At 40.7% G+C, this 12,332-nt stretch overlaps 1 protein-coding gene across 2 annotated transcripts; it reads right to left on the bottom strand.

The window, feature by feature from the left end:
- Positions 1–2,245: 2,245 nt before the first annotated feature.
- Positions 2,246–12,317, bottom strand: SLC2A8 (solute carrier family 2 member 8). 2 transcript variants are annotated; one of them, XM_069771504.1, is made up of 10 exons: positions 12,089–12,317; positions 11,726–11,885; positions 11,315–11,521; positions 9,402–9,501; positions 9,046–9,257; positions 7,135–7,287; positions 6,456–6,564; positions 5,564–5,737; positions 4,787–4,932; positions 2,246–4,624 (listed from the first exon to the last, which is right to left on the bottom strand). In XM_069771504.1, the coding sequence occupies exons 1-10, from the start codon at positions 12,145–12,147 to the stop codon at positions 4,487–4,489; spliced, it is 1,458 nt and encodes a 485-aa protein (XP_069627605.1). In that variant the 5' UTR covers positions 12,148–12,317; the 3' UTR covers positions 2,246–4,486. The 2 variants fall into 2 exon arrangements, with proteins under 2 accessions (XP_069627605.1, XP_069627606.1); XM_069771505.1 differs by having other exon boundaries at positions 7,144–7,287.
- Between the last annotated feature and the right edge of the window lie 15 nt (positions 12,318–12,332).

Raw genomic sequence — 12,332 nt, 5'->3', positions numbered from 1 at the left:
TTTGCAGTGTTAGGATATCAGATTTGAAATATACTGCAGATGTTCACCTGTGCTATTCTAGTGTGATTTAACATGACTAAACCATAGTTCGATAGCAGTTGAAGCAATATATGGAGATTTTAAAACTTGTTTTGAAGAACCTGAACAAACCACCTGTTTAGGTATCCTGAAAGACAAGCCTTAGAGATGGAGCATGAGGGAGATAAAGAAGAATGAGGAAAGCTTGACAGAAAGCTTGACCACTGGATATGATGGTAGTCAGGATGCATATAGATATGGCATTTATGTCATAATGGAGACATGATTATAGAAAGAGGGGCCATAAAGCAAGGGTTACTTTTTTTTAACCAGAACACCAGTGGCTATAAAGTATTGCTGTAAAGTAAGAGAGTGTGTGAGTGTATGTGTGTGAGAACCTTTGAAGGTCTGCCTGTAATCACAGCATTGATGACATCTAGCAAATACTAACAAACAGCAAAAGGACTGTGAGGAGTACAGATTAAATTTGATTGCTTAAACTAGACAAAACCAGATCAGACTAGCTTCATGGTACTTAATCTGGAACAGGATGTTGGTATAGTTTGAAGAAGGAAGCCCAGCAACTGCCTCCCCCGCCACCTCCCATCTGAATTTTATGCTATCGCTTGACTTACTTAGTGGGTCAGGTGCAAGCTGTTACACAGGTCACAATGGGATCTACCAGACCTAATAGACTATTACTCATATTGGACAGGAAGGATCTGAACCCTGGAAAAAAATTACCTGTCTTCATTCCTAATGTATGCAGTAAGTGCCCTAACAAGGCTGCTGCTTCTTGAGTTTCTGCTTCTGTAATTAATCAGTGTGTCTTGCAGGGATGTAGGGATAATATTAGACCTAGCAAAAGAAGTTGGGAGGCATAAGGCAACATTAGTTTGGTTTGTATGACACCTAGAGATGGTAGCTGAGGCTTTAGGGTCATGTATATGTAGTTTACGACCTACTTACTGTACAAGAGCAGCCCAGAGTATAGGTAGAAGGTAGAGAACATGGTAAAAATTTTGTTTAACACAAGCAACAGGAATCAAATTCTGTGATGTCTTCATCACATTTATTGTATCAAAAGATCAAATATCACACAATTGTGAAATTGCTGGCACAACTGGACAAATATCCACTGTACTAGGATGTAGTTTCTGTGGGCTCTTGACAGACTCATCAGACTGCCATGAGTTACATGCCTCTTCTTAGTGTGATGAGCTAGCATCCTCTGAACTAACTTCTAGCCATTGTTCCTCTCATACTATTGTCTTAGATCCATACCATTCAGACTGCTAATTAAAATCAAAACAAAAGCCAGCTGGTAGTATTGATTTATAAGCTCTTGTGCATCATTTATAAAGGGCAAGGGTTTTGTACACCTATGCAACCTCTCCTGCTTCAGACCGGTGTAAAATGACGAGGCTTGTTGGAAGGCTACTGGGATGGACAGCTCTGTAATTGTCGTTCACTCCAACCTTAGAGCCATGTTGTTTCCCTTCTGCTTTTCCAGCATGTGTGTGCATCTACTCATTAAAACTCAGAAAGTAGTCTTGGGCACAAATTGGAGCCATGTCCACCCTAAGCACAATCCTTACTACTTCCACATCTTATGCTAAAGCTGCCTTTAGCCTGCATTCTTGCCGTTGGCTGACCATCTCATAGATGAGAGAAAAGATAATCTTTGAATCTACAGTTTGGGCTTTAGGAACTGTTGCAGACTAACAATCATTTCTGTCCAGCTTGCCCTTCTAGTGGCAATGCAGTGCACATACATACATAAATTTTATAAATGAGAGTTACAAAATACTTCTCTCTAAGGAGAGATAAAGACCCCCATGCAATTTGAAAGGGCTAGGTTATATTCATGGTAGTGAGAGATCTGGACTCTAGGTTGAACAGATGTAGGAATACCTTCGGTTACCTGGTGTGCAAGGATCAAGTACAGCCTGTTCTGATGCCAATGCTTTCCTGGTTTGGAGCTGGGGGGTGGGGGTTTTTTGGTTTGGTTTCTTGGGGGGGCGTGGGGCGTTTGGGTTTTGTTGGTGTTTGGTGTTTGGCGTATTTTTTGTGATGCATGACATTCAGGAGGCAAGTGGCACCCAGAATGAATAGCAGGTTTGCCGTCTGCCTTCATGTGACTATTTCTATACATGTCCAAGCATTTGTAATTGATGGGTACATTCAAATTAAAATATGTATGTATATATGTATATGTATATATATATATTTATTTTTTTTAGTACTAGGCCAGTCAACTAAGTATTTAAACAGGGCAGGGGACAGGTAGCACCCACATGAAGTATAACACTATTACATAACCAGTTACATATGGTTAAGGTTGCTGCTCCTGACATTTACTTTCTGCTGTTGTAGGTATATTTGACCAAGCCACGGATTCAAGCTCATGCATGTTTTCCTAAAGGTGTGGGTCTATAACTTGTGCTTGCAGATGCAGCAGCTTCTCCAGAGCTGTTTGCTTAGTCTGCATTTGAGATTAAAAACCACATCCAAACCCAAAAGATTATATATGTATATACATATATTTCTACCACAAGTTTCAAAGGATTAAAAGTCCTAAGCATATATAGGAATCCGAAGTAATGTGATCTTGGGCAGGGTGGGGGCAGGAATTAAGAATCATTTTTTGTTGCCTTCTCTGTATGAAAATGAGCACCCCAGTATTGTCATTATTAACAATTTGATGTCATGGTTCATATGCACAGTGCTTGCTAATTCTGTTAAAGCAGTATTTTCTCAGGTAGGCTTAGCCTGATTTTGCAGAGGAATAAATTATACCCTGAAAACTTCTTATTAACAATACAGGAAAGCTTATATAACAGTATGCAGCAAACATCTGTACTTGCATGCAGGTTAGAAAGTATTTTTACTCTTACTAGTTGAGCACAGCAACTTCACCACCCTGTATACTGCCTAGCTGCTTCACTTTGTTGCTGACCTGCAACTGACTGACTCCTGTTTGCTACTGGAAATCATGATATTAGCACATGATTTAAAGAGAAAATTTAAGAGATTATTTTCTGCATATTTATTTATAGCTCTATTTATTAGGTATTTAGCTGGTTGAATGGAAAATGTGATGTCTCTAAAGGTTTATGCAAAAAGTGTTATCAACCTGGAATGTCAGCTGCTTTGTAATTTAATAATTGCATATTGTTAAGACTGTTGCTATGTTTGTGATCAAAAACTCTTTATCTACCACTTGTCTTAAATGCCAATGTATTACCATTGTTTTTAATGTCATGTGATAGTGTATATGGTTTGTGTTTTAGATGTGACATCCAAATAGAAACAGTCCTATCACAGCTGGAACTGTTTTAAGTGCCATTTATCACCTTTGTGAAGGAGTAACAGATGATTTATTCCTTCATATGTAATATACCATAAATTTGACCTCACTTCTTTCACACATGCAGAACTACTGCCTTTTCCAAATTTGGTTCATCAGACAAGAAACTAAAATACAGGAGGTAGTATACTATTGCAGACAGCTCTGGATTACTGTTTCCATTTGAGTTCTCTAGAAATTTTGTTTCAGAGATGTCATTCATTTAAGTGCTGTATCATACCTGTGACGTTGGTGTTTGTGTCTTACGCATTACCCATCTTTGACAAGAACTATATCCAGCATTGGTTTGTTTCCAGGTATCATTTAGACTTTCAGAGACCTGGTCCAGTTGCTGATCTCTACCCCTTAAATTAACACTACAAAAGATAGTTTTTCTCCTTTTCTGACTAAGAGTATATTCTTGCTGTCTCCAAGACCTTGTAATTCCTTTTGAAAAACAATGCTCTTTCCTGAATTCTAAAATACATTCTCTTAAGAGCTACAACCCTTCTTGTGATTTAAATGCATTCCTAGCCCCCTTGACAGCAATAGAAAAAAATAATGGCAACTTTTAACACTTAACACCCATGAAAGCCAAGCATTCATCTCCAGTTGGGACCAAGACTTGTTCTGTGCTCAGGCATCCCCAAAATAGTTAACAGCAACACAAAGGTAAAGTATTGCTCTCTGAAATTAACATTAGCCAGGCTACATCATTAATTTCTTCACTGTAACATGTACCATAAGAGAAAGGTAAAATTGGACCATGGAAATTTATTTATTTACAAAATTAGATCTTAATTTACATCTTGGAAAAAAGATACTGGCCAATACATTTAATGTTCTTACTTGGCCATTATAGTCAGTCTGTACTAGGTGAAAAGGACACAGGTATTGAAGAAAAATCTCCCTGCACAAGGGAGATTTACTACAGGGAGTATGCAGAAGTCTATGCAGATCCCCATAGATAGTTTTTAAAAAACAGAATTCAGGTTTTACAAAATTCATTAAAATTATTTGATGGCAAGTTTAGTAACTGAGATATGTGCCAGTTAATTTCAACCATAGCACCATAATTCATGATATGAAGGTTTCATATCAACATAAAAAGCCTTAGGATTAAGATCTTCTGAAGTAGGCCTCAATTTGTTCCAGGGTCCGTCCTTTTGTTTCAGGAACATAAAAGGCTGTAAAAGTTATATTGAGGCAGCAGAATGCTGAGAAGAGCCAGAACGTGCCAGAGGATGTTAAGAAACCCTGAGGGAAGGGAAACAACAAAAACCACATTATTACAGCTCACTACTGCACAATTACCGTTCTGTATTGCCAGAGAAGACTATGGCCCAAGGCTCGCTCAGGAGCATCTTTAATAAATTTCCCTATGAAAAGAAAGTTCAGGTTGTAATTTATGATGCTTACTATAAAATCATGAAATTCTTTGGTTACCAAGAAGGCCATAACCCAGTTTGTTAACACACAAGCACCACTCAATATGCCTCTAGCTTTAAGTGGGAAGATTTCGGATATCAGCAGCCATGGAACGGGACCCCAGCCAAGGGCAAAACCTGCAATTACAAACAGAAGAGAATAAATGCAAGTACGTATTAAAGGGAGGACTGAATTATGCCCAAGTTAGTCAAGAGAGGGGCATGCAGTTTTCACTTGACTCTTGGACGATACCAAAAACAGTACCTCTACCAGAAGGAACGAGCATAAATTATTTTAGGGCAGCATGATCAACACTAGTGCATTTTACATCAAATTAATTACAAGAATATTCTTAACAAGCAGAACTTCTTGCCATGAAATCTCTGAACTGGTAAGCTTAAAAACTGACCTTGTTTCTAACAGCTGCTGCCTTGTACCACCACAGAATTCAGTGTGGCTCAGACACTAACAAAGACTGTTTTTTCCATTAACAACTGTAAAGCAGTTTAACCTGAACAATTAAGACTTACTATTAGCACAAGGAGGTATAAACTCATTTTCTAGGAAATTGGCTTTACTAAGCTGCTAGCTCTATCACCAGGGTTGTGACCCCCCCCAGCCCAACTGTGCAGTATATACTGAAAAGGTCTGTCAAAGACATAACTCATTTCCATTCATCAATAATGTGACAAAATGGAACAAAATTGACACATTCATCAGAAGGTTTGAGTTTTGTGTAATGGCTAGTTAGAAGCATGTTCCACTTACCAGCAACGAAGAGCCCTAGGCTCACTACTGCAAGCCAGGATATGCCGCTTTCTGTTCCTGGGGATGCTGAATTTAGAGTGAACCATGTATCAGGATTTGATGAGTTGTTTCGATTTGAAAGGACCATTTTAAAGTAAAGCCCAAACAATGCAGTACTGAGCGCCATGATTATCCCTGAAAAGTAAGCAATAACCCAAGCTGTCACTGGTTGCCAGCTGGGTATTCTTCTGAGAAACAGAACATAGTTGGTCAACCAAATCTAAGATATGCTGGCCCTCACAGAAGTGTTTCTTAAAAGATACTGTTCTTGGAAATAAATACTGGCCCTGACAGGAGTGAAAGATGCCAGACAAGCATTCTAAACACTAGCCAAACAATATTGTCTTGACAGCAGTCATTAATATTGAGTGTGCAGCACAATAACTATATCAAACAGAATTCATTTTATTTAGCACATTACTTTTAAGTTAAAATTTTTAACTATAGTCTTATATAACTAAGCACCACAATGTCCCATGAAAATAGCAGCAGCCATGGAGAAATTACTTTGAAACAGCCATTTGTTGACAACTTGGGTATGAGAATGTATCATGACATCACTGAATCTCATTAAGCAGAAAAAATTATCGCAGTACAAGAACCGTCTCCGTGACATAGCTATTTCAAAATAAAATCTGGCCTGGTAAGAAGACAAAAAGATTGCCATATGTAGTTTCAAGGGGTTCCACCTACAATGTATCTATAAGGTGATAGTTTCCTCTTATGAGTTTAAGTCTATAGTTATACCAAATCATAAATACAAAACCACTTAAAAAATGCATACATTGCAATACTTAATTCCCCCAACAGTTAAGAATATAGTTTTGGTACTACATATAGTAACATGTTTTACCAGATATGTAAAGCAGCACTTTTCGTCCAGTTTTATCTATGGTAAGTGCAGCCACAGCAGTGAAACATACTTGTATGGAACCCACAACAACAGAAGCCATTCTGCTGTCCTGAAATAAAGTAAGAGGTAGAGAGAATTTGCTCTTCCAGGCTGGTAAGAGGATCACTTATCAAGCATTGCAAAAGCATTTGTTTCATGAATCTGAAAGAAGACAAACTATGCCACAGAAATTAAGGGGGAAGGGGGGAGGGTGTAGCTTAAAAAAAAAAAAAAAAAAATCACCAATTAACACAACATACTGGTCTCCTAATAAACTTTAAAATAAGCCACCACTTCTTCCTAGAGTTTCACTGTCTCTGAAACACTGCTGACAAAAAAAATTTATATACAAAGATGACTATAATAGGATTTCTATCACTATCAAAGTTTCAGACCAGCAAAACACAACATACTTTCCCCCACCCACCCCCCCCAAAAAAACCAGAACATCAGGTATGCCAGAGTAACACAGTCAAGAGGGTATCTAGAATCCAAACCAAAAAAGCCCACTAAAACCCAAACACTGTTACTTATAACAGAGGGAGGATCATTATCAAGTCAGTTTGTTATGTGTTTTAGACTTACTATAGCACTAACTAAGCTCAAACTATTATAGACATTTGGCAGTTTGGAAACACACCCCGATTACCTTGACGTTTGCATCTTCAAAGATAGTTTCTGCATAAAACATAACTGCATTAATGCCTGTTACTTGCTGGAAGAACATGAGAGCCACACCAATAAGAAGTGGCCTGTAGATTGAGGGGTTCTTAAATTCAGAGGGATTCAGTCCCTGTTAAAAAATTAAGCAATGACTTGGTGAAAAATTTCCTCTTTCAAATCAAAGAACAAAACCAACAAAAACCTCTTCAGAACATTTCAATCTGTTCAAACTTAGTAAGTTTTCCACCCCCCCCTTTAGCAAAACTAAGTGCCTTAGCAGTAAAAATGTTTACATTTGAGGTATCTGAGAACTCCTGAAAATCATTTTTCCCCTTTTCTCAGGTTCTAGAGTGTGATGGGTTAACCCTGGCTGGACGCCAGGTGCCCACCAAAGCCGTTCTATCACTCCCCCATCCTCAGCTGGACAGGAGAGAGAAAAATATAACAAAAAAGCTTGCAGGTTGAGATAAGGACAGGAGAGATCATTCACGAATTACCGTCACGGGCAAAACAGACTCAGTTTGGGGACAATTAACTCTATTACAAGTCAACGAGAGCAAGGTAATGAGAAATAAAACCAAATCTCAGAACACCTTCCCTCCACCCCTCCCTTCTTCCCGGGCACACCTTCACTCCCGGATTTCTCCACCAAGCCCCCCCAGCGGCACAGGGGGACGGGGATGGGGTTTACGGTCATCACATGTTATTTTCTACCGCTTCTTTCCCCTCAGGGGGAGGGCTCATCACACTCTTCCCCTGCTCCAGCGTGGGGTCCCACCCACGGGAGACAGTCCTCCACGAACTTCTCCAACGTGGGCCCTTCCACGGGGTCACAAGTCCTGCCAGAAAACCTGCTCCGTGGGCTCCTCTCTCCACAGATCTGCAGGTCCTGCCAGGAGCCTGCTCCAGTGCGGGGTTCCCACGGGGTCACAGCCTCCTTCGGGAACCCACCTGCTCCAGCGTGGGGTCCTCCACGGGCTGCAGGTGGATATCTGCTCCACCGTGGACCTCCATGGACTGCAGGGGGACAGCCTGCCTCACCATGGTCTTCACCACGGGCTGCAGGGGAATCTCCGCTCCGGTGCCTGGAGCATCTGCTCCCCCTCCTTCTTCACTGACCTTGCTGTCCACAGGGTTGTTTCTCTTACATGTTCTCACTCCTCTCTCCATCCCAACTTTTTTCCTTCTTAAAAATGTTATCACAGAGGCGTTACCACAATTGCTGATTGGCTCAGCCTTGGCCGGTGGCGGGTCCGTCTTAGAGCCGGCTGATATGGGCTCTCTCGAACACAGGGGAAGCTTCCAGCAGCTTCTTACAGAAGCCACCCCTGTAACCCCCCCGCTACCAAAACCTTGCCACACAAAACCAATACATAGAGACAGAAATTGACAGTACTTTGTAGAGAAAGTTAACATGAATGAATCCAGGGTTTACAGGAACCAAACTTCAATGATTAGACCTGCCTATTTAAGCAGACATCTCACAAGAGGCTAAATGATGCCTTTAGAGATGCAAGAGAGAATGCATTCATACAACACAAACAATAGGAAGTTAGTGTTAGAGGTGTTGAACAGTCCTACAAAATTGCTAAATAAAGCAAAAAACTAGATAGCTGATATACAATTAACAAGATCGTGAGCCTGACTGCTACTAATGTACACTGATGGCAGCCAACGGTGATAGCACTTGCAGCTGAAAGGTAGAGGAAAAAAGATTCAATCTCACTTGCTTCTTGAGTATCATTTGTATGAGGGAACAGGTTTGGACCACCATTTGTAGAAAAGGCTATTAACTAAGCTTTGGTAAAATCCTTTTAATTACACTACACGCTTTCAGATGTTACCTCCATACGAAAAGGTTTTTAAGAGTACATCAGATTCTCATCACCTCTTCCTGAACACCAGCTTCAATCTGCCTACATTCCCATTCATGGTCCACATGTGGTCCCCGCAGAAAGCGCAAAGAGGCTATGGCTTCTGAGCGTTTGCTCCGATTCAGCAGAAATCTTGGTGTTTCAGGCATGAAGGACATGAACAACAGCATTATGCAGGATGGAAAAGAACACAACACTGCTAGCCAGCGCCATTTCAGTGTTACTCCTGGGTAACAGAAAGGAAAGATAGAGGACTATGAACACCAATTAGTTGTACAAACAAATTAACATTTACTTTCAATTCTTCAGTGTAGTTCTTTCATTACACATACTAATTATTTTTTATAACCTACAGCCCTAACGTCAATACCTGCAATGTAGGCTCCCAGTATGCCAGTCACCACCATCAACTGAACACAAGAGCCAAGCATACCACGGACTTTAGGATGTGATACTTCAGATATATACACCTAAAACATAGGGAGAAAACATCTAATAATTACTTTCATTCAATTTTGGATCAAGGACTTGATAAGTAATTCATTTCTGAAAAAAACACAGATGCATTTCCTAGTAACTCCTGTCCTTAAAAAAAGCCTCAATAAAATGGAGTGAGTAGAAAAGTACTCTCTCAGAAATGTATGCTGGCATTATGAAAAACCCTGGAAAAAAGGGAGGACCTAAGCCAGAAGAATGTTGATGCAGTATCAGTATCCCAAAGGTGAAGAAACTTGCATTAGTAAGAGCTTCCTTTGTTAGCCATATTCAACAAGAAACACATCATTGCAAAGCAGTCTAGAACTGGGAAGAGTCTTTGCATAAACATGTAGCCCAAGCCACATATAAAACTGTTTGCAATGAAAGTTTTACATTTTTAATTCAAAATAAAGAGTGCAAATTATTTCATTCTCCTTGAAGTTCAAAATTGACAGCTCATCTTAACACAGACTATATGAACAGCATTACACCTCATCCAATATTTGGGATCAACTTAAACTTCTCAGCTATTTTTTAATATATCGACCCCAAGTCAACAGCTACAGTTTAGCTGTATACATAAAAAAGAAATCCCTCATACTTATTACATACAATTATTTCTAAGGTCACAGTTCTTACTTCTTCTGGAAGGAAAATAAGTAATCCTTATTTCAAGAATAATTTAGAGCTACAAAAACTTGGTATTACATATGACAGTCTCCTCCCTCATCACTGCAGTCACATAGATCTTTTACCGTTGGCTGTGGGTCAAGGCCTTTACATATGGGAACCTAGAGCTCAGCTCCACGAAACAAAGAGAAAGCAGTCGTTGATAAAGCAGACAGAATTCCTCCAAAGACATTAACACAATAGACTAAGCAACCAAACATCCAACAACAGAGACAGTTGCACAAGATTATCATTTAGACCCTACCACCCTGAATCTATTAGATTTTATTTTTATAACCATCTAGATTGATAAAGAACGAGCATTTATTCCATACTTCATTACAAGTACTTCAACCTTTGATTTTTAGTTTGGACCTCACTTCAAAAGCTAGAAATGCTGGAACCACCAGAAAAGAAACAAATTTGAATTCTAGATAATTTATTTCACACTACTACCTATTCAGCTAGATCCAAAAGGCCAAATAATACCAGAGAAGACAGATGACAACAGAATGTATTATCTCTGTTTCCCTACTGCACATATATTCCTGAATGCATGGGAAAAGTTAATATTCAGAAGATAACAGTTAAATGGAATTAGAAGGCACTATTTGGCATTACTCTAGGATGAGTGAGCAGCCATAGTTTATCTGCAAAACCAAGAAGTTGAAGTGAAATATAAGACTATTAGAAGCAGCTGGTAATAAAAAATAAAAACCAAAACCAAACAAAACAAAACACCAACAAAAAACCAAACCAACTCCCCCCCAATGTTACATATGAGGAATTTGAAGAGATAAATATTACTAGACTATAGGAGAACATAAACAGAAGCGATCAAATAAAGGACTAATAATCTGAAAGATCACATCACTGTATCAGGAATGCATAGGACAGACGTGCCACTAGAAGAAACAAGATCTCTTCTATTTATATTTTCTTAATGATTAAAACCAATCAAAATCAGTTTCTTCTAAATCCACAAGCTGCCTTGGCTACAGTTATTCAGTTACTTTGCCCAAGCTACCTATAATAATGCTAAGGAAAAAGAAACACACACCCCACCCCACCCCCAAACAAACAAACAAGCCACCACACATGCACACACACACACACACAGAAAAACATCTTACTTACTGGAACGACAAGCGAAGTAATTCCACTGGCTAAGCCTGTCAGCGTTCGTCCAAAATAAAGCATCCAAACATTCTGAGCAGATATAATAACTATATATCCAAAAACGTATGGTATTGAGCACAGCATTAGACTCAGCTTTCTCCCAACTTTATCCACAAGATAGCCTCCTAGTATTCCTCCGGCAGCAGCTCCTAATGTTACTACTGACTTCAAAAAACAAGTAAAAAAAAATTATTTTACATATATATAAATAAATATAAACAACAGACAGCAATTCCTTTTAAAATCTTGAAAAGTAAATAGCAGCTTCCAAAAAAACGTGCAAGAGTATGCAGGTGTTTTGAAAATCAAAATAAACATTAACTCGTTGATCAAAACACCGTCAAGGAGCATATACAAACAGAGACTTACCCCAAACCACGAGGCTTGACTGCTGTCCATTCTTAATTTAGGATCGCTGATCTTCCTCAGCTCTGGAATAACAGGTGAGCTATAGCCTAGCACGAAGCCAAAGCTCAGGGGTCCCAGGACAGCAGCGAACGTGGCCAGGTACAGCTTCTTGTTCTGCACCCTGAGGCGGAAGAGGCCGACAAGGATCACGCCGCCCCCACCTCCGGCCCCTTACGAGGGCCGATAACGCTCCGGGGGGGCCCGGCAGAGGGCTCGACCCAGAGCTCGCCTCGGCCGCTCCCCGCTATCGGCCGCGGCCGAGCTCCAGGGCAGCCACCGCTGTCCCCGAGCCCGCCAGAGCGGCGGGTGTCGCGGCGCGCTCACCTGGGGCAAGAGTCCGAAGCGGCGTGGCCCAGCAGGCAGCGAGACTCCTCTGCAGCCATGTTCTGCCTGCGGGGAGCGCCTCGGCGCGGCCAGCCACAGCCACTTCTCCGCGGGCAGCCGCTGCGAGCCGCGCGCCCGGCCGCGGCCTCGGTTCAGGCTGTGCGGGCAGCGGTAGCGGGGCAGGGCGGGGCAGGCCCTCGGCCACGCTGCCGGCCGCGGCGCTCGAAGACCCCAGTCCGGCCTC

This window comes from Haliaeetus albicilla, chromosome 26 (assembly GCF_947461875.1).
Source record: "Haliaeetus albicilla chromosome 26, bHalAlb1.1, whole genome shotgun sequence".
Lineage (NCBI taxonomy): Eukaryota > Metazoa > Chordata > Aves > Accipitriformes > Accipitridae > Haliaeetus > Haliaeetus albicilla.
Note: the sequence above shows the minus strand (reverse complement) of the source record. Positions and strands in the feature narration are given on the sequence as shown.

Coding starts and splice junctions, on each gene's coding strand:
- SLC2A8 (XM_069771504.1), bottom strand. CDS start 12,147: ATGGCTGCAGAGGAGTCTCGCTGCCTGCTGGGCCACGCCGCTTCGGAC. Junction 9,502..11,314: donor TTACTTCGCTTGTCGTTCCA/GTAAGTAAGATG, acceptor CCTATGTTTTAG/GTGTATATATCTGAAGTATC. Junction 7,288..9,045: donor AAGCTGGTGTTCAGGAAGAG/GTGATGAGAATC, acceptor ATTTTTTAACAG/GGACTGAATCCCTCTGAATT.